At 45.6% G+C, this 23,109-nt stretch overlaps 3 protein-coding genes across 4 annotated transcripts; 1 reads left to right on the top strand and 2 right to left on the bottom strand.

Moving 5' to 3' along the window:
* The first annotated feature begins 142 nt into the window (after positions 1-142).
* Positions 143-6,695, top strand: fastkd1 (FAST kinase domains 1). Its single transcript, XM_056289465.1, has 15 exons — positions 143-337; positions 580-1,077; positions 1,163-1,231; positions 1,316-1,441; positions 1,526-1,924; positions 2,072-2,182; positions 2,898-3,029; positions 3,112-3,598; positions 3,689-3,803; positions 3,884-4,012; positions 4,164-4,295; positions 4,442-4,555; positions 5,339-5,483; positions 5,587-5,701; positions 5,803-6,695. Exons 2-15 carry the CDS (start codon positions 743-745, stop codon positions 5,896-5,898), a joined length of 2,505 nt encoding a protein of 834 aa, XP_056145440.1. The 5' UTR covers positions 143-337; positions 580-742; the 3' UTR covers positions 5,899-6,695.
* klhl41a (kelch-like family member 41a) lies at positions 6,574-17,668 on the bottom strand. 2 transcript variants are annotated; one of them, XM_056289467.1, is made up of 7 exons: positions 16,531-17,668; positions 16,107-16,264; positions 15,892-15,999; positions 15,111-15,296; positions 14,128-14,274; positions 6,953-7,064; positions 6,574-6,713 (listed from the first exon to the last, which is right to left on the bottom strand). In XM_056289467.1, the coding sequence occupies exons 1-6, from the start codon at positions 17,623-17,625 to the stop codon at positions 6,953-6,955; spliced, it is 1,806 nt and encodes a 601-aa protein (XP_056145442.1). In that variant the 5' UTR covers positions 17,626-17,668; the 3' UTR covers positions 6,574-6,713. The 2 variants fall into 2 exon arrangements, with proteins under 2 accessions (XP_056145442.1, XP_056145441.1); XM_056289466.1 differs by lacking the exons at positions 6,574-6,713; positions 14,128-14,274; positions 15,111-15,296; ... (1 more) ...; positions 16,107-16,264; positions 16,531-17,668 and adding an exon at positions 8,070-10,248 and having other exon boundaries at positions 6,939-7,064.
* A 712-nt stretch (positions 17,669-18,380) lies between these two features.
* On the bottom strand, positions 18,381-22,817 carry bbs5 (Bardet-Biedl syndrome 5). The gene is made up of 12 exons (XM_056289971.1): positions 22,658-22,817; positions 22,202-22,284; positions 22,005-22,070; positions 21,576-21,625; positions 20,996-21,123; positions 20,768-20,903; positions 20,178-20,273; positions 19,705-19,767; positions 19,435-19,569; positions 19,068-19,151; positions 18,829-18,852; positions 18,381-18,747 (listed from the first exon to the last, which is right to left on the bottom strand). The coding sequence occupies exons 1-12, from the start codon at positions 22,717-22,719 to the stop codon at positions 18,646-18,648; spliced, it is 1,029 nt and encodes a 342-aa protein (XP_056145946.1). The 5' UTR covers positions 22,720-22,817; the 3' UTR covers positions 18,381-18,645.
* Positions 22,818-23,109: the final 292 nt, after the last annotated feature.

Raw genomic sequence — 23,109 nt, 5'->3', positions numbered from 1 at the left:
AGGTGCACTCGATTTATCCCCCCGGGTCGAGCCGGCTTCCCCGCGCGCTCGCCGGTCCCCCGGGGGTTGCCAGGGGGTCACGCTACAACACGCCGGTCCGGAAAAGAGTCGCGCGAGCGCTTGGTCGTGACGTCACCGGCTACGGAAGTGGACTGCTTTAGCACACACGCTAACGGGAAGAACCGCCGGGGACCGCTTTTGCAGGCGGATGTCGGGTTTTTAGAAAAAAAAGAAACGACGCGTCGCCCCGCATAGCGATCGATCCAACGAAGAGCATCTGGCGAGACTTGTTGTCGGGGTTCTGCGGTTCCCGTTGACGGGTTCTTTGCTCACCCACGTGAGTAGCATGTTAGCTAGCTTTCGCTGGCTTGCACTTCGCTGTGTTAAGCCGAAGGTTAAAGGCGAGTTGGCTTTTTCCTTTACAGCCCCTTTATCACAAGGAAGCTAAGGAAACCTGCTGTGCACAGTGAATACACGTGTCTTGTCTTCTAATAGTGTGCACCCTTGACCGGTGGCCTTTGTGGGAAGCCGTGTTTGTAAAACAGACTCTTCAGGGTGTCCGTGTGGTCTTTTTAACAGATCAGCATGGCCCGTAAGGGACCCCCGGCAGCCACTGCCACTACTGGCCCCATGTGGATGTGCCTCTACAAGCCCACGTGGATGTAACCGGATGTGCACCGGACTCACTTGACGGAGATGAGGGCTTCCTTTTGTAGCTGAAGTTGTGCTGGGGTCTGCAACTATGTTCCGGCTTCGTCCGGTCGCCTCCAGCCTGCGCAGGTCTCTGCGTGTGGGAGCGGCGAGCAGGGACCAGGTCCTGGAGCAGCTGCAGGTGTGCTCTGGCGAGGAGCAAGTGTTTGAGTTGGTGGGCAAGAACAAGGCAAAGCTCACGGCTCGCCATGTCGGCTGTGCCACAGGTATGTTGTGGCAGTTCCAGAAAGAGAGGCCTCAGATGCTCAGGACGGTCGAGCATGTCAAGAACCACCCGGAGTTCATGACCCTGCGAGTTTTAGCGGAGAACAAAATTTCACTCATGGATGACTGCATGTTGGTAGACGTGCTGTATGAAGTCCTCAGGTACGGTAACAAAGCTGGCCAGTTGATGGATTGCACATTAAAACTGCGAAATTACTGTGATAACCTTTTGTTGTCCATCTTTTAGGCTCTCTGTGGAGCCTCACGACTCCCTTGTTCAGCAGTTAATTTCAGAGGCATGGCTCAGATCAGACAGGTATGCAGATCACGTGTTTTCTCTTTGCATTGGATGTGTTTGATTTCAGCAAATGAGCAGCTTTGGTTTTCATTGTTTTTGTAGACTTCCCTTGACATCCCTCTCCAAGTTCGCCATTTGTCTCCATGATCAAAATCTGCATCACAGTCCTCTGATGGGCCACATCACTAACATTTTGGCACAAAAGTTGTCCTCTATTGATGATGTGAGGTAGGCAATACATTAAGTATGATGAAGTGCATTTATGAAGACCATGTTTTTTTATTTCACTAATGTGTGGCTGTGACTTTCAAGGATCCTTTCTGCACTGATGATAAGCGTGTCATCTTTGGTGTCTCCTCGTCTGAGGGACGCACTCATCAGCAAGGTAGACCAACTTCTGGACACCATGGATCCTGCAAAATACAACAACGCGCGGCGAGTGGTGCAGTTTTTGCGAAACATCAAGTGCCACCACCGGCCTCTGCTGGAGAAGTGCAACCAGATTATCTTGCAAAGTGTTCCCAATCTGGATGCAGAGCACATCGGGATTATCGCGGGACTTTACCAGTCACTGCAGTTCAACAACTGTGACTTCAGGCTGGCTGTTAAACACAGGCTCATAGAACTGATTGAGTTAAGCACCGATCCGTCCTCCTTCACTAAAGTGTTTGTTGTTTTGGGTCCTATGGCCAATGCAGAAATTAGAGAAAGGTTTGTTGTGTTATAATCTTTGTCCTTTTTTTTCCCTTAATTACCACTCTTAGTGGAGTGATTTATCAATTGTAATCCAAACCCTTAATGCCGTCCCTTGGATCTCTTAGTTCCAGTGATTTAAGTGTTTGTCCTTATTCTTATTAGGTTGGAGAATACAGCTCTCCTGCTGGCGGAGGAACTCAGTGCGCAGCAGGCCCTGGCAATTGTTGAAGCACTTGAAGAGATTCAGTGCAGGAACCTCAACCTGATCAATAAGTAAGTCTTTATCTCCATCACCACTAGGAGTGTCGCAATTCTCCAAAGCCACGATTCGATTTGACTTTTGATATTTAAAGTCACGATTCGATTCGATTTTTCCGTTTAAACATTTATTTTCAGCACTGACGGCGATGACGTTGTTAGGCTATCGAGTCTTGATTTGTAAAGATAAACGGATCATTGGTTTTAACAACCGTCATTTACATTTTTCAAATTCTTCTTTTAAAAAGAAAGCTGTCCTTCCATATTTGCCGTGTTGCCTGAGGTGGCATAGCCTACAAACTGTAGTTTTTCTGTCAACGACACGTTTGTTGTTAACGTAACTTACGGGGAAGGCAAAATGTTGCCACATCAGTGACTACAGGGAAGCAGGAGGATTTTCCAGTTCTGTTGTTTCTCTTGTCATCTCCGACTCTGGCAGTGGCCACACCGTCTCAAAAAGGGCAGCTGCCGGCTACCGGTAAGCTACGCTGTGTCGTCTTTGAAGTGGTTCCCCCCTCGGACACATGCAAGTAGGCAGGGGCAGAGAGAGAAAAAAAATACTGGGAGAATCGCCAATCCTGCTTTTGATTTCGAAGGTTGAGATTGAAAGCTCGTTTTGATCGATTTTCAGTTTAGAATTGAAATCATGACACCCCTGATCACCGCCATACAGTACCTTGATGATTTTTAAAGGGTATAATGATATAATCATCTGTCAATTGTTTTGTAGGATCGCATCAGTAACCCAAAAGTACCTTTATGTATACAAGGCAATGGATGTGGCCCGAATTGCTCAAGCCCTTTTTCTGCTGCGCTACCAGAACCCTGAACATTTCACAAAATTGAAGAGCATTCTGATGAAGTGAGTAGCTATCCGAGTTAGTTAAGTGGATTCTGATGCACTCTGTTGGTTTAAGGTCGGCTAATTCTATATCATCCCTCAGATTCTTAATGAACAGTGTCTTCCCCTATGAAGTGACCATGTTGACCCGTGTTCTGTCCATGCTGCCTTGCCCACAACTCCACAATGACATGATCTCACGGGTGGATGCAGTGCTGACCCAGTGTAGTCTCAACGACCTCAACACCTTCGCCTTGTCTATTGCCAAGTGGATCCGCAATGACCCTTCCAAGAGCCACAACGCCCCCAGCAAGTACGTACGTCTGCTGCAGACTCTGAACCGCTGCGGGCACGAGAGGTTGCACACGGCTGACCGGCTGGACTTGGTGCTTGAAGAACTCAAGTTCGTGTCAGGGGAGTGGTTTGAGGAGATGCTGCTGGAAGAGTGCATGCTGACACTGCAGAGGACGATGGACCAGATAACCTGGGCTAACGTGCATGACGTTTCCCTCCTCCTAACCAGGGCAAACCATCTGTGCACTCCTCTTATGGACCGTATAGCTCATGTTACTGTGAAAGACATTGACAAGGTACCTTCAGAGACTTTACTGTGTGTTGCCTCTGAAATAACGGCAACAAAAAAATGTTAATTATATACCCCCCCCCTCCTTTCCTTAAAGATTTACTTCTCAGCAACATATGCTACTTTGCTTCCCTTTGCCATACTGAATTACGATCCTCCGAGCGCAGACGATTTTTTTGAAGTTTGCATACAGCGTTTTACACCTCATATCGGTGAGTAAATGTTGGTGTGTAATTTTCTTTTGTCCTTTTAAAGAGACTGTACTAACGCATGTATGTCCATGTATCTCCAGGTTCCTTTGACCCACATCTACTGGTTCTCCTTGCCTATGCCTTGGCAGTTGCGGACTATTTTCCTGAGGAACTAGTTCGAGAAATTTTTAATATAAATTTTCTTGGCAAGCTGGATGCCCAGTTAGAAAGTACGCTCCCAGAGCTATATGGATTTTTAAAAAAATAATGAAATAAAGCAATACACATAACTTTGAAAAGGTTTCTCTTGAAATTCAGCTGTATCACAAAGCTTTTTAATTGCACTAAAGCAACCCATTTATCTCCATTACCATCTGACAGCCCTCCCTTATGTCCTCAACATGCGGATTCGCCGCCGCCTGATGGAGCTGAATCGCGCCATCTGTCTCGAGTGCCCCGAGTTTCAGGTTCCCTGGTTTCATCAACGCTACTGCCAGGAGTTGCAGAAGAACGGTAAAGCTCCCCACCAGGATAAGGGAACACTTAAAACATATTTTTACATTCCCCAACTATGATTTTCCGAAATGTGATTGGATGCACGGTCACGAGTCATATTAATTGTCAGCAGCATGCATGTTAATTGTTAAATGTTTCTTCAGGGAGTGGCTCTGTCAGTCCTGTTCAACAGCAGATACACAAAATGCTGGGTGAAGTCCTTGGTGACATCAACTGTGTCCGTGTAGCAGTCCTCACCCCCTATTCCTACACAGTAGGTGAGTGTGACAGGATTATTTCCATCTCAGCACTGAGCACCGTTTATGCTGGTATTCTGTTCCAAGGCTAAATATCGCCGGCAGCCATACCAACATGTACCTGGCTCTGCCAAATAACGGAAGCTAAGCAGGTGTGGGCTTGGCAAGTACTTGAATGGGCGACTTCCTGGGAACGGGTCACGACCCCCCCCAAGTCCGGTCGAGGGCCGATAAAGACTTGGAGGCGCTTTCGCTTGGGAACACTGAGCTGCTGCCGGAAGTGGCGTTGGTGGGCCAGTAGGGGGCAGTCTTCCCTCTGGTCCTAATAAAAAAACAACAAATATCAAAATGCCAGTGCCCCAGTGCAGTGACGGGGACACTGTGCTGTAGGAGCTGCTGTCCTTTGGATGAGACGTTAAACCGAGGTCCTGACTCACTGTGGTCATAAAAGATCCAATGGCACTTATCACAAAGAGTAGGGGGGTTCCCAGTGTCCTGGCAAAATTCCCAACCTGGCTCTCTCCATCTGGCCTCCTAATCATCCCCCCATGGAACTGGCTCAATGATTCCTCCCTCTCCACCACAAGCTGATGTGTGGTGAGCGTTCTGGCACAAAATTGCTGCCGTGCATCACCTAGGTGGTGCTACACATTGGTGGTGGTTGAAGTGCGTTACCCCCTTCAATGTGAAGCTCTTTGGGTGTCTAGAAAGGCGCTTTATAAATGTAATTATCATTGTTATTATATTTGGGGTAGATGGTTCTTCAGGTACTTTTTCACCTGGCAATCTCCTTTGACCTTCCAGACTTTGAATGTGTGCTGGACAGACACCATCACCCGGTCGCCTACAGCGAGCCAAGCATGCTGCAAATCTCTGGCAGTGGAAAGCTTCACTGGGGGGCCAATTCACCGCAAGAAATCATGAATGAGCTGCCTCCTGGAGCGCAACGGTAGGAAGACATTCGAAATGCAGGCATGGTGGCAAGGTTCATGATGTGAAGATTTTTTTTCCCCTGATATTCCTTCCCCCCCCCCCTCCTTACTTTGACCTAGTATTGCTGTGGAATTCCTGGATTCAAAGTTGTTTTGCAAAAACTCGCATCATATCAAGGGTGAACCACTGATGAAAAAGAGACACCTTGAAATCCTGGGGTATCATGTTGTTCAGGTGAGGCTGTGATGCCGTTTGCGGCGGCATACATTTTTCTTCGAAGGAAATTGTACCCAATGTTGGAATATTGTCCCTGATCTCTGTCCTCATTCTGACAGATCCCTCATTTTGAATGGAACTCCATGGAGCTCTCAACGCAGGATGCTTGGAAGGAATATCTTAAGAAGAAAATATTCACACAGTTGTCTTCTTGAGGAATTTATGTATTAACTGTGAACGTAATGTCACATTCAGTGCTTAGCTCTGAACCATTTTTGGCCAGAGTGACTGAAAAATGTTCAAGTGCTATTGAATATATCATTATGTGCTCCGACATGGAGCTACTTCATTCGTGAAGTGAAACTGTATTATGCTTTTGTATTTTAGATTTGGAAATTGTTGAAAGTTTTTAAAAAATAATAAAATATACTTGCAAATCATCAAGTTTAAACATTTTAGACCAGTTAGCTACAGCAGATCCTGCCAGCGGCTTATTTTTATTATTTTTTTGAGAAATTTGCATGTCTTGTTAAAACAAAATAGTTGGAAACCAGACCTCAATGTATCTGCTTGACTAATCACTTACGATAGTTTGCCATCCCACCAAACGTATGTACACGCACACACACACATTAACTTTCCTCCAGTCGGGTTATACATCAAAATACCAAAGACGCTCAGAGTCACTGGCTTCCTTTTTGTCTCTCATATCTTGATCAGTGGGCGGTACGGTGGTGCAGCGGTTAGCGCGGTCGCCTCACAGTAAGAAGGTCCTGGGTTCGAGACCCGAGGTAGTCCCACCTTGGAGGTCGGCCTCTGTGTGGAGTTTTGCATGTTCTCCCCGTGTCTGCGTGGTTTTCCTCCGGGTTCCTCTCGCAGTCCAAAGACATGTAGGTCAGGTGAATCGGCCGTACTGAATTGCCCCTAGGTGTGTGTGTGGACCCTGTGTGATGGTCTGGCGGCCTGTCCAGGGTGTCTCCCCGCCTGCCGCCCAATGACTGCTGGGACAGGCTCCAGCATCCCCGCGACCCTGAGAGCAAGATAAGCGGTTTCGGATAGTGGATGCATGGCTCTTGATCAGTAAAATTTATCACTGTTCAAAACCTTATTTATCCTTGACTTGAATGAGAAATGAGAACTAAAATCAGAGCAAGTTTTATTAAAAAAAAAAATAAATCTGTGGTATTGCTTGAAATAGTAACAGCTCACAACTAGTGAAAATATCAGTGCGCTCTAATTAAAAGTTCATTACATATCTCGTTGGCTCACTTATAATTTGGGCATTTTGGCTGCATTCAGACGCACGCACACACAGGAGGCCCCGGCTGCGTAGCGCATCTCTTTGATCATCCCGGTCCACTGTTTCTTATCCTCTTCGTACCTGAGGAGAGAGGGGGGGGGCAGGTTAGTTTGCCACGATGTTGAAGCGCCATACTTGTTATAAACATATTTGGTGTTGGAGGTGAATAAGACAGGTGAAACGATGACCTTCCCTCGGGGGTCAACATATGTAAAATAAATAAAATAAAATGTAAAAAAAAAAAAAAAGGTCATCAAGACAGTCGGCTAGTTATATTTTCAGGAAAGCGCACCTTTTTCCTGTTCAATTCAATTTTGTCATTAAAAACAATGTGCAGGCACATGTCAAAAATGAAATGAGGGCTGTGGCTTCACCACAAATCCTTCCCTCCTAACATTCAGATCAGTTCTGCCCTGTTTAATATGATGCATCCCATGACTGATGGGTAATTTTACCCATTTTTTACCTTTTTTATCTGCCTAAACGGAAGACAACCTTGAATTTGGCTGGCTTTAACCTCCTCAGTAGCGAACCGTGGGGTCTGGCAGTGGGCCTTCAACGGCACAATGATGTAATCAGCCAAATTTTGGGGGTATTTTGTAATATGTGAACAGCTCACACACACACACACACACACACACACACACACACACACACACGCCGCCAGTAACTCAGTGCCTCAAGATCCACCAAAATCAAATCCATTAGATATCAAATAGCCTTTGTCTCTCTCCATACTTGGAAAACAAGGAAAAGTCACGTGACCTCAACATCACCATGGACAGCACTAGCATGCAGCATCATAACACCTCTTCTTTACTAACCGACCGGACCAAGTCAAAGCGATTCATGAGCAGAGAATAGAAATAACGATAAGATCAACCTTCACATGCACAACATGCCACGAGCAAAGTCGCAATACAATCCTATGCCAAATATGCCAAACCTTATGCCATAATATTGAGTATAGTAGGCCTAACGTCACATGAGCAGGGTGTGGTATCGACGAGCTATGACGTGCCATCACAATGTGTAAAATGAGTACGCCAGCTTTGATTTGCAGTAAAATCAAATTAGGCGGCTGACCTCATTAGGCTACTTGAATATAAAGTCCATCCGTTGGTCCTTCTTTATGAAGTGGGCAATGGCAGCGTCATGCAGCTTGTCCTTGGACTTCAGTTCCGTCAGAAGGCCCTTCTCTATGGACAGCAGCGCCAGAGCTCCCAGCTGATCCTGCCCCGTTGTGTTTCTGGTGTGCGTCTTGATGCGCCCCAGGGCCGAGAAGGACCGCTCACCTGACGAGGCGGATACGGGGATGGTCACCACCAGACAGGCGAGGTGATGAAGCTGCTGCATGCTCTCGCTCAGCTCCCTCTGTGTCAGGAACTGAAGCAGCTCCGCTGGGCTCCTCCCCTCGAAGTTTGACATGTTGTACACGACCGTCAGTTCAGTCTTGAGCCTAGGGAGGTCAAAGTGCCGCCCGTAGCTTCCCCCAAGACTTTCAAGCTCAGAGTTGGGGAAGTTTTCGCTGTATGTTGAAAACTTCTTTGGGTCCAGGAGGGCAAGGAACGGGAGCTTTTCGTGGTCCTTGAACCTGTCCCTCAGCTGAGTGAGAATGTTGTCCAGGATCTCGGTGTGCAGCTGTCGGTACACAGCGCGCACATCTCCTTGACCTTGTCTCCGCGCCTTGCACCCACTAGGAGCCCCGATGTCACGCACGACGTCCTCGTAGATGGCGTCAAAATTCCCCTTCTCTCTCTCCGTGGTGCTGCAAAAGTCGTGAATGCTGGACAAACAAAACTGCATGTCAAACTCGTTATCCTGCAAGATCCCGAACAGCGCATCGGCGTATGCAAAAATCGAGTTGAATGTGGAGAGTAGAAAGCAGAACTCAAAGCTTGTCAGCAGCGTTATGTAGCCATCTGCGCTATGAACCGCGTCTTCCGCAAAGTCGTCGTGGTGGTCCACGATAAACTGAAAGAGCTGCAGGAGTTCCTCCCTCCACTCGTACACAGTGCAAACCAGACGCGACGAGAAGTTCCACCGTGTCGGAGCCACTCTCGGGGCTCGTCGCTGGCATATCTCATCCAGCAGTTTGGTGCGTATCGCCGATTTTGTGAAAAAGGCTGCCAGGCCGCCGAGATGAGAGAAGAAAACCTTGCACTCTTTGATTTTGGCAGTGCCTTGCGACATGACAAGGTTCAGAGAGTGTGCATAGCAGTGGACGAAAAGAGCTTGTGGTATTTTTTCTTTAATCTTGGCTTGTACCGCATTCAGGCCAGAGGCCACGACTGCGGCTCCATCGTAACACTGGGCCACTACTTTGGCAGCGCATTCGCATCCCTCCAAGAACTCCAGAACCCGGCCCGCCACCGCCTCCGCGCGTTTGTCCCCGCTGACGTCATCATACTTGAAGAACCTCTCCTTCACACCGCCGTCGTGAGCATAACGCAGGACGTAAGACATCCGAGCGGCGTTGCCGATGTCGGTTGTCTCGTCGACCATGATGGACACAAACGGCGTTTTCTTCACCTCGTCTCTCATGGCCTCCGTCATCACATCTGCCACCGACTGAATCAGATCGTTCTGAATGCTGCTGGACGTGCCCATGAACACGGTGGCGGTGTCGAGATGACAGCGGAGGGGGGTGTCATATTTAGACAAGAACTCCAGCAGCTCCACGTAGTTCCCTCTACTGTCGGAGTCTTTGCCCTCGCCGCGTCCTCTGAACGCCAGCTCTCGCTTCCCCAGAAACACGACGACGTTGATGAGACGCTTCAGTATTTCTCGGTTCTGCCGGACCGCGTTGTTGTGAGCCAGAATTTGGTGGCGACGCCGCTCGTCCAGCTGAAGATCCAGCCCGGCGTCCCCGAACGTTTTTAAACTCACCGTCGCTTGCAGGTGCGCGGCAGACTCCTGGTGACAGTGGGCTGAGTTCGTTAGGTTACCGAGGGCAACGAATCCCCCGGATGTCCAGGCGGAGGATCTGTCTGCTGAGAACAGCAGGCACCTCCAGCAATACAGCCGGTTCGTTTTCTTGCATCCAGTCATCCAAGGGTAGCGTCGGTAGTTGTCGGTCTTAAAATGCCTCGCCAAATGTTTCCTATTTTCGGTTAGTTCAAGAGCGGGAGTTGGCCTTCCATTTGCGATCACTTGTTGCTGTTCCGCGAGAGTACGTCTTGAGAAGGGTAACGCTAACAAGCTGGCCACGACGTCGCTCTCGTCTCCTCCTGTAGCCGTGCTCATGGCGCCGCTGCAGCTTGCTGCTACTGCGGCTGCTTCTTCTGCTTCTTCTTCTTCTGGTTTATTGGCGATTGGCAAACAACGAAATGGCGCATTACCGCCACCAGCTGGTATGGAGTGCGGATCAGAACGTATTATTTACGCCACCCCCCCCCCAAAACAACTCAAATCTTCTTCATTAAATTAGTTACTCTAAGAAACTGAAACAAAATTGTATAACAGTTGAATTCTTCTGTAAAATATCTACTAAATCAAATTGAATTTTTATTTTTCTGAGATTTTGAGTAAGACGCCTTCTTTCCGCCTCATATTTCTGACAATATGAGGCAGAAAGAATGTTTGAAGGCAGAAATTGGGTGTGCTTCAATTATCGGGGGCATCACATTGCTCAGTCTCCCTGGGAAAGTCTACTCAAGGGTGCTCGAAAGGAGGCTCCGACCGATTGTCGAACCTCGGATCCAGGAGGAACAGTGGGATTCAGTCCTGGCCGTGGAACAACGGACCAACTCTTTACCCTTGCGGAAGTGCTGAGGGGGGCATGGGAGTTTGACCTGCCAGTCTACATGTGTTTTGTGGACTTGGAGAATGCTTACGACCGTGTACCCCAGGACACTCTGTGGGGGGTACTGCGAGGGAGTATGGGGTACCGGGGCAGTTGCTACAAGCCATCCGGTCCTTGTATAACCAAAGTGAGAGCTGTGTCCGCATTCTCGGCACAAACCCAAACACGTTTTCGGAGGGTGTTGGACTCCGCCAAGGTTGTCCCTTGTCTCCGATTCTGTTTGTGATATTCATGGACAGGATCTCAAGGCGCAGCCAAGGTGAGGAGTGTGTCCGTTTTGGGAACCTCAGAACTGCATCTCTGCTCTTCGCAGATGATGTGGTTTTGTTGGCTTCATCAGAACGTGACCTCCAGCGCCCACTGGGGCGGTTTGCAGCCGAGTGTGAAATGGCCGGGGTGAGAGTCAGCACCTCCAAATCTGAGGCCATGGTTCTCCCCCCGGAAAATGGTGGATTGCTCCCTCCGGGTTGGGGGTGAGTTGTTGCCTCAAGGAGTTCAAGTATCTTGGGGTCTTGTTCACGAGTGAGGGTAGGATGGAGCGGGAGATTGACAGGTGGATTGGTACAGCATCAGCAGTAATGCGGACGTTGTACCGGACCGTTGTGGTGAAGAAGGAGCGGAGCCGGAAGGCAAAGCTCTCAATTTACCAGTCAGTCTTCGTTCCAACCTTCACCTATGGTCATGAGCTTTGGGTAGTGACCGAAAGGGTGAGATCATGGATACAAGCGGCTGAAATGAGTTTCCTCCGTAGGGTGTCTGGGCTCAGCCTTAGAGATAGGGTGAGGAACTCGGACATCCGGAGGGAGCTCGGAGTAGAGCCGCTGCTCCTTCGCGTCGAAAGGAGCCAGTTGAGGTGGTTCAGGCATCTGATCAGGATGCCTCCTGGGCGCCTTCCTTTGGAGGTTTACCGGGCACGGCCAACTGGGAGGAGACCCCGGGGTAGACCCAGAACTCCCTGGAGGGACTACATGTCCAATCTGGCCTGGGAACGTCTTGGGATCCCCCAGGAGGAGCTGGAGGGCGTTGCTGGGGAGAGGGACGTCTGGAGTGCCCTACTTAGCTTGCTGCCACCGCGACCCGACCCCCGGAGAAGCGGCTGATGCTGAATGAATGAATTTCTGACAATATATCACAACATGCTCTAATGTTTCTTCTTGCCCACAATTGTCACATCTGCCTGTATTGTGTTTGCCCGTTTTGAAAAGTGTGCTGTTTAGTCCAGTGTGTCCAAATCTGAGTCTTGAAATTATTGCCTCATCTCTCTTGTTCCTTCCTGCACACCTCATTTCTCCCACTTTCCTTTGAACTCTGTAAAACCATCGTCCTTTCTTCTATGCTTCGTCTTTCTTTCACACCGGCCAAAAACCCCGCTAACATCCGCCTTTGGTGGTCAATGGGCAATGTAAAAAGGTACAATCGGCATTCACTTCCGGGTCAAATAACTGCAGTAGTCAAGGGTGCATTATTATGAATCCCCCGCGTAACAACGGTATTTGTGTTTACCGTACGGTCGGCGGCGAATGGAGGCCAATCCCAGTGCTTGAATGCTACGCAGGGGCGTGTCTTGCCAAAGACGTGCCGTGGGAGTCATAATAACGCGCATGGCGTCGCGGGTATTTATAGGCTCCGCCTCTGATCGACATTGACGTAAAACGCGACACCCGGGTGGACGCGCTAGTTTGCGCGATGACGTCGCGCCGTTGTCAGTGCGTCATAAAATCGCGCCGGCAACCGAGGACAAACATTTATTGTTTGTGGCTCTCCGTCTTCGTTCAAGCAGCGCTCGAACATCGTCCCGTCCGCGTTGAGTTTGTACGGTTTGAAAGAGAGACTGAGGTACAGATGTAACAAAAGTAACCTTAACCGCCGTCTCTCTGGCTTCCATGCTGCTTTCTACTGTTTACATCCCTGTTTTCCGGCGCGTTCGTGACATCACGAACGTTATGACGTCAAAGATGACGCCACTGAAGGGGGAAAAAAGGGCAAACTCGTCTGCTGGCAGGCAGACCCGGGTCTTGCTGGCACCGTGAAAGGCTGCCTGTTTTTAGCGGCTTTGCCCACGTTTAAATCCCTGCTTATGCAAGCAAATGTTGGTGTAAAAGGGGCCCTCGTCTGGATAGATCTGGACTTCTAGAAGTCCAAGCGCGATAATTTTTTTTTTGTCCCACCCACTACAACAGCAAAATATGATTAGCTGAATCACCTGTCGATCTGCTCATATATTTTCGGAATGTGTGTGTGGTGTTAGTGTGTGTGTGTGTGTGTGTGTGTGTGTGTGTGTGTGTGTGTGTGGTGTTAGTGTAGATAGCGGGACGGAAAGCTAAAGCACTTATGATCCTAATTCTTTTCGGAGGTGGTAGGTATTGTCTCAGAGAGTAAGGGAAAAAATCCCAGAAAATTAAAATTATGCATAATTATGCAAAATATGCATTTTTCTAAAAATGGCTAAAAACCACTTTTCTCGGCATTTCAGATGATTCTGAGCATCTTTGATTTTTTCACCTATATAAAAAAAAATTTCTGGGACTTAGAAATGTTTTGGCATTATGCAAAATATATGCATTTTTGCAAAAATGCACTTATGATCCTCATTTTTTTTTGGAGGTGGTAGGTATTGTTGCAGAGAGGACCAGAAAAATAGCAGAAAATTAAATATAATTATAATAATTATGCATAATTATGCAAAATATGCATTTTCTAAAAATGGCTAAAAACCACTTTTCTCTAAATTTGAGATGATTCTGAGCATTTGGGGGGAGGGAGTTGGAGTGGGGGGGGGTAAACAGCTTTTCTCGGCATTTCAGATGATTCTGAGCATTTGGGGGGAGGGAGTTGGAGTGGGGGGGTTTCGGGGCAGGGGGAAGGCGGTTAGCTGGCAGGATGAAGAGGAGGGAGATTTAGACGGGTGGATAACCGAACCGCTACATTGTAGCGGGGTTCTTCTAGTTTCTAAATAAACACACAAGCACAAGGACTTCTAGCAGTCCCAACCAATGAAGGAGCCAGCCAGCTAACCCCTTCTCTGCCAAGAGACAACGACAACAAAATCTGATTGAATAACTCGATTTTCATGGTTTCAGGACAGTAACCCTTTCATTACTGAAGCAAACTTGATAGAAACTAGGGCTAACATTAGAATTAGAAGAGAGAATTATTATTAAATGAACGATTTTAAATATAGCAATTTAAATGCTGATATGTTGGGCCTTCTCTGAAGTCCTGGAAGTCCCTAAGGGTTCCCCTTATTTTTTATATGATACTGAATAAGCTGATGATCAGCATATTCAGTATTATATAAAAAATGGATGGATGGATGGATAAAAAAAAAAGAATACATACTGCCAAATATCAATGATTTCCTTGGGGACACACTCTTTGTCCTCCGTCTCCACCATGGCAAAGCCTCCTACGGTGTACAAAAGCCCTCCACAGCTGACCAAGTTGATGGAGCTCCTCTCCTGTGGGAAGTCTGTGAAGGGGGACCACCTGGAACGAGGTATATTTGACTTGAGCCATGGGATCCTTTCATTATATTATTTCCTAGCACCTTTAAATTTGCTTTCAGGCCCTTTTGCATAGCATATAAACATCGGGGATCGCTCATGTCAAGTTTGTGTTTGTGGGGCGTGTGGGTATGTGGGTATGTATCCTGGTCGCTGCACTAGTGCCTCCTCTGGTTGTTCGGAGCGCCTGTTGGGGGGGGGGCTGGGGGGAGTAGTGTGATCCTCCCACGCGCTGCGTCCCCCTGGCGAAACTCCTCACTGTCAGGTGAAAAGAAGCGGCTGGCAACTCCACATGTATCAGAGGAGGCATGTGGTAGACTGCTGCCCTCCCTGGATCAGCAGAGGGGGTGGAGCAGCGACCGGGATGACTCGGAAGAGTGGGGTGATTGGGGAAAAAAAAGGGGGGGGGTTAGCGTTTGTGGGTTTGATCATAAGATAAGTCACTTGAATCACTCACTAAACTGGGAGGATAATGGTCGTATGACTACGTTTTTTCTTTTTACAGCACTGAAGCCAAGTGTGTACTCAGGAAGATTTTACTGCATCAGAGTTGTGCAAAAAGCTTCAACATGGTTATGGTTATATCCTATTTTGAAATGGTAAAGATAAACTTGTAAAAAAAGTTATACACAAAATAAATTAAGCTGTGGTCTAATGAGAGACCATTTTGGTGCCAAAAGGTGCCAAAAATATAAAAATAAAATCCCGTTTTGGAGCTTGTATTCAATTTGAAATATCCAAATCAGGATTGCTATCAAAACAATTTCAAACAATAAGCAAGTCTGCGGATCACATTTTAGATCATTTTTAAGGACATACTTGTTGGTTCCAAAGTCATAGGCTTCGCAGGCTGCTGTAAGGCCATCTTCATTGACTCCTCCAACCACGACAATCTTCCCTTGGTGGATAACTGCACCGAACATGGCTCTAGGTGCTTTCATGGAGGCCACCTCCTTCCACTCAGACTTCTTATGGTTGTATGCAAACATCTTATTGGTCGCTTTACTGTATCGGTGGAATGAAAGTATGAAGAAAAAGGTTAAATTCATGTGACAAATATATATTGAGAAACACCCCCCCTTAATATTTGAATTGAAAGATTCAGTATTTTGTATCAAACGCTGCCCCCCCCCCACCCCCCAGATAGCATCCGGATGAACGCCACTTCAGGCAATGATGCAGCACTGATGGCCTTCTTCTGGCCCTGACAAAATGGATGTGAGCCTGAAGTGGCCCACATGTAGTATAATAGCAAATGTGGCCCAAATATGCCAAATCAAGTGTGGGCCTTTTTTGGCAAAGATGTGGTGCTCTTGGCAACATGTGATCTGGATGTGACCCTGAAGTGGCCCGTGTGGTAAATGCTGAATCTGGCCCAAATATCACAAAACAAATATGGGCCACCTTTGGCAAATACGTGGCGCATGCGGCATTGCTATGGCTTGGTTCTGGCCAGATCTGGCAAACAGGAGCGGACCGCCCAAGTGCCATCATTCCACACGGTATGTGGGCCGGATGAAAGTTGTCGGTGTGGGACGGGTCTGGGCCACGGCAATTTTGCTATCTGGGCCAGTTCATGCTCTTTGCACAGCAGTCTTACTTATCATCTGTTTTTCCTCCGATACAATACACCAGCCCATTCTCAGAGACGACGCTGTGGCCGTGGATTTTCAGAGGTAACTTTTTGGTGTCAGTCCACTTCATTTTGCTGAGGGGTAGGAAAAGTGACAGATATACAAGTACATTTCATATATTGCAACTATACTTCGGAGGAGTACACTTACAAAAATGTATATAAAAGGATGTTATACTCACTCTGTGTCATAGCACATAACTGAGTCGTGAGACTCGTTGGACTGCAAATCTTTGCCCGCTACAGCAAAAATAAGATTGTCAAATTCTCCCATGGCGAAGAGACATCTTGGGGAGGGCATGGGAGGTAGAGCCACCCATTCACTAGCAAGGCTATCCAGCTGCAAGATATATATATATACATATATATATATATAGCTTTTAAAAGTCTTTCCTTCACAGATAAAATTGGGGATTTCGTTTTTTTCCTCTCTTGTGACGTAGACATTAAAGGTTAAAAAGGAGTACAGGTGAGTGTTCTTGCAATTCTAATTTTTTTAGCCATTAGTGTGAGGACATTTTGGCTGGTCTTCACTTCTTTCAGGGTCTATCTTAGGGTTAGGACTTGGGTTTGCGGTGTAGTTCTGTGTGTGTGTGTGCTTTCTACCTGATACAAGTAACACTGCAATGGGGATTCTTTGTCCTCTTCATCCACAAACAACCCTCCCAGGACATACACGTTGTTTTTCTTGGAGACCAAACTGACATGGTTGCGGGGGACCTGCTCGGCTATCGCAGCCAGGAAACATTCGTTCTCATCGCTGTCATAAGCCACCGCGGCCGAGTCGTTGATCATCAGCAGCATGTCCCGGGCATACATGCCATGCCTACGGTTGTCATTCAGATAACCAGGCAACTTGCTGTCTTCTTCTTCTTCTTCTTCACCCTCCTGTCCTTTCTTCTTCTCAGGGAGCTTCCCAGCAGAGGCCTCCTTGATGACTTTGATCTTTTTGAGAAGCTCGGGGTTACACTTGATAATGTCATCCTTCTCCACCTTCTCCTTGAAATACTTCTCGGGGAGCAGACGGAAACGGATGCACTCAAAGGCCTCATTCAGAGTCTTGATGCGGTTCTCCTTATCTTTCTTGATCCATTTCATCAGGGCCTCAAACACCACCTCCTCTTTCTCCACATTCAAAGAGTCTGCTCCGATAATAGCAAAGAGTTCATGAGAGCCCAGCTCTAAAAATTCATCATCTTTGACCATGTTTTCGAAACGATCTGCGATGTACTCTCTGGCGGCCACCGCCAGTCTGGGGCAGTTGAGCATCAGCCCCAGTCTAAAAATGGCGAGGCAGTTTTTAGGCGACAGCCTCTTCTGAAGGTAATTCACACAAACGGTGAAGATCGAGGGGATCTGGAAGCGGTTTGCCACGGCAAAAATATCCTGCACGTTGTCATCATTGATGTCAATCTCAGCTGAATACATGTAATTCACTATCATCTCCACAATGGCGGGGTCCAAGTTCTCCAGGACAACCTCCTCCTTTTTGTCCAGCTCCTTTCCATCTTCTGAGAAGTAAAGCTCGCAGAAATACGGACTACATGCCGCCAGAATGAGCCTGTGACAAGGGAAGCTTCTGTCTCCCACCTTTAAAACACAGTCAATAAACTTGTTCTCGTTCAGGAGCTCTCTGAGGCCATCCTGGAGCAAAGTGCTTTGAAACAGGCGAAGATCCTCCCTCAAGCCTTTGGGATCCATGCTCAAAGAAAGGAGAAGGATGGAAAAGGCAGTGCTCACTACGTCGTCCTGGCTGGTAAAAATGGAGTGTTATGGCCAGCCAGGTCTAAAGCCCCTACAATATAACTGTCCCCCTCTAAATATAGCCACACACCCCATCCACGAGGAATTCAGGTTGGCCAAATCGGAAAGCTGCCTGCATCACACAGCTGTCACAAAGTAAAAACAACTGTGGACCCTTGTCATGGTGATTTGTAACAATGTTATGTGACCCCACAGAACTAACCTACTACAGTTCCACATTCATTTGATTGTATTTTTCCATCCAGCAGGTTAAAAGGGCAGGCCTACCTACATTTAGAGCTATTGCTGACATTCAAGACAGAATAGTGTAACTGAACTGAATGAAACTTGATGGTAAATATCCATGACTCTGTTGCTGCATAACGATGTGATCGTCACAGTCAGAATATACCTGCATGAGCATCCAGCACACCACACTTTATATATAAATGTGAGGGCATCAATGGAAGGGGTGTGTGTAGCTGCTGCCACGGCAGGGAACAGTTTGCCCTCTTCTGCCATTCTATCAAATACTTAAAACTTCTCTCGCAGTTTTGTATTTAACCTGAGTGCAACTTACAGAACAAATGACTTGGTCCCCCTTGCCCTTGACAATGCACAAGTCATTTGTAGCCTCATGTTTGAAACAACAATAATACACCCGAATATTCTTAATGTTCACAAAAATGATGAAGTCTGCAAAAGTGCATCTACATACATTTATTCTGTTCAACAACCTAAAAACAGATTGCACTTCAAATGTTTGACTTAATGGTACATGTTTCTTTATGCAGTAGCCTTGGTCTCTGTTAACTATAAAATACTTATCATAATCAAATATTTTCATAATACAAGTCATATCTTTGTATGCAAAAACTGTAAAACTGTGACGCTATAAACAAACACAAGATTATAAAGTTTTTGAAATTTAGATCATACTTACAGTACATACACATTTAAAACCTTTTAAAAGCTATTTCAGCCCATAACTTCCCATAGTCCTTGAAGTGTGAAGCCCTCCTTCAGCTTTTCAATGGCGATGCCCAGCTCCTCAGAGAACACCGGCTCCCGGTCTTGCTGCTTTATTAGGACAGTGAAAAAATAAAGGTGTTAACATAAAGTGTAACATATTCATTTGGAAATGAGAATATTTGACTTTACCTTATTGCCATCAGCAAAGTAGGCCTGAAAACAAGCAAACAAACAAAAAATCAGCAGAAGAGCAACGTCATTTTGACTCAACAATCGGCTATTGCTGTCTGATGAGCACAAGGCAATGTAAATTCATGTTTGATGCGTGTTGGATGGCATTAGCCACCTGCTATTCTGAGAGTGTGAAAACCAAAACCACAGACTCCCAGAGGAAAGATGAGTGAAGGCTGGCCAAGGGGCACACTCACAGTGAAAGCATCAGTCTGCTCATCAGGCTCAATCTCCACATCATCGAAGGGCTGCTCCACTGTGAGCTCGTCCAGAGGCTGGGGCTGGAATCAACGTCAGGAAAAAATATAGCTATGACAACAAGGTCACCTCAACAGGGGTGAGGCATGCCACACTCGTTTAGCTAACCGGGTCATAAAAAGGGAATGGAAGCAGGAAAGAAAAAGGGAACAGCAGTTAAAATGACAGTCATGTTGCATTATAGTGTTTTCACCTGGTGCCAAGTTTCAGCAATTTACCTTCTTTGAGAAGTTGTAAAGCTATACTAAGGGTGTTCAAGAGCAGTCATTAAAATTGCCTAATTTCATATTCAATATGAATGCGTACCTTTTCTTCCATCTCATAATCCACTCCAAAGATAGGGTTAACAGAGAACACCTTATGCAGTGAGTTGATCTCCTTTACCGCATCTTGAAGCTTATCTATTGGGTCGATCTTAAAGCCAAGCACATAACCTCCAGTCTGAAAGCAAAAAGACAGTGTATGACTGTACTCAACTAGCAACAAGCAACAGTATGTAGAAAAGGGACACATAATTGTCTTTTTCAGTTATGATAAAATAGAGCAGAAAATACAATTTAGATTAACGTAAATTACCTGCTGCGAGCTCTCGATCACTAAAGCCAAGCCGAACTTTGAGTCTCTTATTCTGATAGACCGCTTTTAGGGAGTAAATGAGATTTTTCAAAAATAAGAACAAATTTTGAGCTGAAAAAATAACAGATATTACAACAAAAAATTAACAAAAAAAGGACTACTGTCAACATGGTGAGACCAAAGACGAAGCTTAACAAAACTGCAACAAGATCGCCTCAGCACAAGTCAACTTGACTGCTGTCTCTGTAGTCTCTTTATTAGTTTTTGCTGAAATGTCGCTTAGTAAGGACGATTTCCCAATTAAATGCAATTCATAACCTAGCAATAACACTTCTACTTCTCTGTCCAGCAGCTTGATTATTGAAACACTTCAAAGTATATATATTTTACTTCACTACATTTTTGGTGGCTCAGTTGACAAAGTCAGTTAAGAAGTCTGAGGTTTGTATAAAAAACGGCCCCATTATACTTACAATTTGTAGATAAGGAATGCTGACGTTGAAGCTCTCATTCATGTTGGCATGCCACACGATTCGAACATTGGATATGAAGAAAGTTCCAAGATTGCCCTTAAAAAAGCAACCAAAGAAAAAAGCCACATGGTATAAAATTAGCATAACTTTATCATCAAGTAACGGAACACGTTCACATACACTACAGATGAATGATCCAAAATAACTGCATCAATTCAGCTACAGCAAACCAATTATTTAGCAAAATAATAAAATTTAGAGAGGTCAACAATCTGTATAACCAAGTTAATTTTCCACAGAGCTTTTATAATGGCTGTCACATAATTTTGAAATTTGAATAATTAATTTTTTTTTAACATTTGGCCATTTTCATGAGTACAGCTACTAAACTCCCATTTCTAATTCTGTAGAATGAAAACAGAAAGTGCATACAACACAAAACATGCATATATATGCCTGTGTTAGGATGGGTAGAGCGAACCTGTATATAAAAAAGCCGCTGAAAGAGTGCCTAGGGATATTAAGTAATGTAACCAGGAAATGCTGAGAAAAAGCTCAAGTGAATCAACAACATTCAAGAACTACAGTACCTGGTCACTGGATAAATTCCATACTCCGTTAATTTTATCATAAACTTGCTCTTGTGGCAAGAGTCTAAGCTGCTTGTTTTGAATAAGAGCACCTCGCAATTTCAGGTCTCGGTACATCTTTGAAGTCTCATAGGCCCTATAATAAAGCAATAGAACCAGGCATAAACTTGGGGGGGAAAAAGACATGCATTCTCATGTATCCATTCATGACACAAGATGTTATTATACCTGTGTACAGCAATGACAGAGGTAAATAATCGTGGGCTTCCGGGAACCACATTTGTGAAAATGAACTCAAATCTAGTGTTGTTGGACTTGGTCAAGATGTAGAGGGCTTCAGTTTGACCTCTCAGTTTCTGGGAAAGAACATTACATTTTCAGAACATACCTTGAAATGTAACCAACATACAGCAGTCTTCATCATTTATCCTGTTTAGGGTCCCAATCTAAGCAATGGTGCCACACTACTGCTTTTGTTTAGACTTTGATTAATTTCTCAACTGGAAAATTGACTAACCTCGCTTTTGATACAAGACTGGGAGTATGTATATAATACTCAACGTTAGATCTGCACGTATTTGAAGGCTGTAACATATTTGTTTAAATCAGTGATGTAAGAAAATAAGTAAAACATTGAAGTGTTGATGGGGAAGTTAAATAAAATGTTTGGTACAAATAACTATAGATTGAGACTTTCATTAATAATAAAAATAATAATAATTTTTATTTATATAGCACTTTTCTAAAACAATGTTACAAAGTGTTTTACAAAGAAATAAAACCAGACAATGACACAACGTTTACTTACAGAGTTCGCTGTCCTTGTTGTGATGTTTATGATGGAATTGTAACCAACAGCTAAAATATTACAGTAAAGACAAACTTAAATCAATTTGATTTACACATTAGGCACTTCACACACCCAGGTTTTTGTTGTTTTTTGTGTGTGGTAGCATTCACTCCATGTAGCTGAATTTATGAATTAAAGTCAGCTGATCATATCAATATATGCTTCATTGTAAAAAACTGTAGTTATATGTTGCATTCTCAACATTGTCTTTTTTAAAGAAATATCAGCAGTAGTTTGCAGAAGAGGCCACATAATACCATACAATTCCACGAGATGGCAGTAATATTCACAGGGACTCCTACTGACAGGCAACGGGAAGAGGCAGAGAGTTCCGGACACACAACCCATGTTTTAATGATAAACATCAACGCATGCATCAATACTCACACAAATTGACTCTTGGCAAAGCCAAAGAATGCCAAATGATCCTTAGGTTCGTTACCAATAGTCTCCCTGCAAAACAAAACGGGAATCGTCAACAACTGCGAAACAAAGTTGGTCCACGTCAAAATACCAGCAGCATATCTTATTATTATTTTTTATTTTTGGCAAGCTTTGTAGTATTTACAAGAGATATTAGCTACCTCGATCTCCATTATTCCCCTTGGTGTCTTCTATAGAATCAAGGCAGTCTATCAGTATCTCTCCTGGGCGAGTTTTCATCTGCCTGAGACGTGAAGAGATTAATAAATCTTAAATTTGACCGACTAGTGGGATTGGTTGTGTACCGTAACAAACGAGGCATGCAGCGACGTCTTGTAAACACAGGAATATAACGGGGAAGGTTATGGTCGACATAGTCCCTGTGTTGTTAAACCAACATCATGTACCACGATAACAACACAGTCACTACTTGTAATCATGACAGTAAGCAGCGTCTCCGTCTAGTGTCGTGTGTTTAGCTAAAGCTAGCTTAAGACAACTGGATAGCTTTAGCTAGGTTTCTAATGGCGCTGAGCTCGCCAGCTAGCTAGCCGCAGTGCTGTTAGCCGAGGCGTTAGCGCTTGCGCAGACGGAGAACAATAAAAGGCGCCACTTACTGTGCCGTTATATCAAATCTGACGTCTCTGTCTTCCCAAAGAGCATCTAAAACGGAGGCCATGATTACCAATCCCCAACGTTTAAACTCGCGTCAGTTTAATCACCCTATGTATGGATCACTAGCCGGCTGACCGGCTAATCTGCGCAGTATCGCCCAGCGTCAGGATCACCGTGGTAACGGACGGCGAGGGCGAGGGACGCGCGCGGCTTTTCTTCTTCTTCGTCCGTTTTCTATTTTTTTTACACATTAGCGGCGGTTTGCTGGCTTCCACCTGCTGCTCCGGAGGACGGATCGGGCTCCCATGGAAGGGTAATAATTCATTGCAAGATTTAAGATTTCGAAGATTTATTCGTCACATACTTCACGTACAAGTACAACGAGCAGTGAACATTTTTTCTAAAGCAAACGTTAATGTGATTTCTAAGACTGTATATATATATCTATATATAT

The sequence above is a fragment of the Lampris incognitus genome, chromosome 11 (assembly GCF_029633865.1).
Source record: "Lampris incognitus isolate fLamInc1 chromosome 11, fLamInc1.hap2, whole genome shotgun sequence".
In the NCBI taxonomy this organism is placed as follows: domain Eukaryota; kingdom Metazoa; phylum Chordata; class Actinopteri; order Lampriformes; family Lampridae; genus Lampris; species Lampris incognitus.
Note: the sequence above shows the minus strand (reverse complement) of the source record. Positions and strands in the feature narration are given on the sequence as shown.

Coding starts and splice junctions, on each gene's coding strand:
- bbs5 (XM_056289971.1), bottom strand. CDS start 22,719: ATGGCCTCCGTTTTAGATGCTCTTTGGGAAGACAGAGACGTCAGATTT. Junction 22,071..22,201: donor GGGGAATAATGGAGATCGAG/GTAGCTAATATC, acceptor TTTGTTTTGCAG/GGAGACTATTGGTAACGAAC. Junction 19,570..19,704: donor TGATCGAGAGCTCGCAGCAG/GTAATTTACGTT, acceptor TTTTGCTTTCAG/ACTGGAGGTTATGTGCTTGG.
- klhl41a (XM_056289466.1), bottom strand. CDS start 10,229: ATGAGCACGGCTACAGGAGGAGACGAGAGCGACGTCGTGGCCAGCTTG.
- fastkd1 (XM_056289465.1), top strand. CDS start 743: ATGTTCCGGCTTCGTCCGGTCGCCTCCAGCCTGCGCAGGTCTCTGCGT. Junction 1,925..2,071: donor AATGCAGAAATTAGAGAAAG/GTTTGTTGTGTT, acceptor TATTCTTATTAG/GTTGGAGAATACAGCTCTCC. Junction 3,599..3,688: donor CTGTGAAAGACATTGACAAG/GTACCTTCAGAG, acceptor CTTTCCTTAAAG/ATTTACTTCTCAGCAACATA.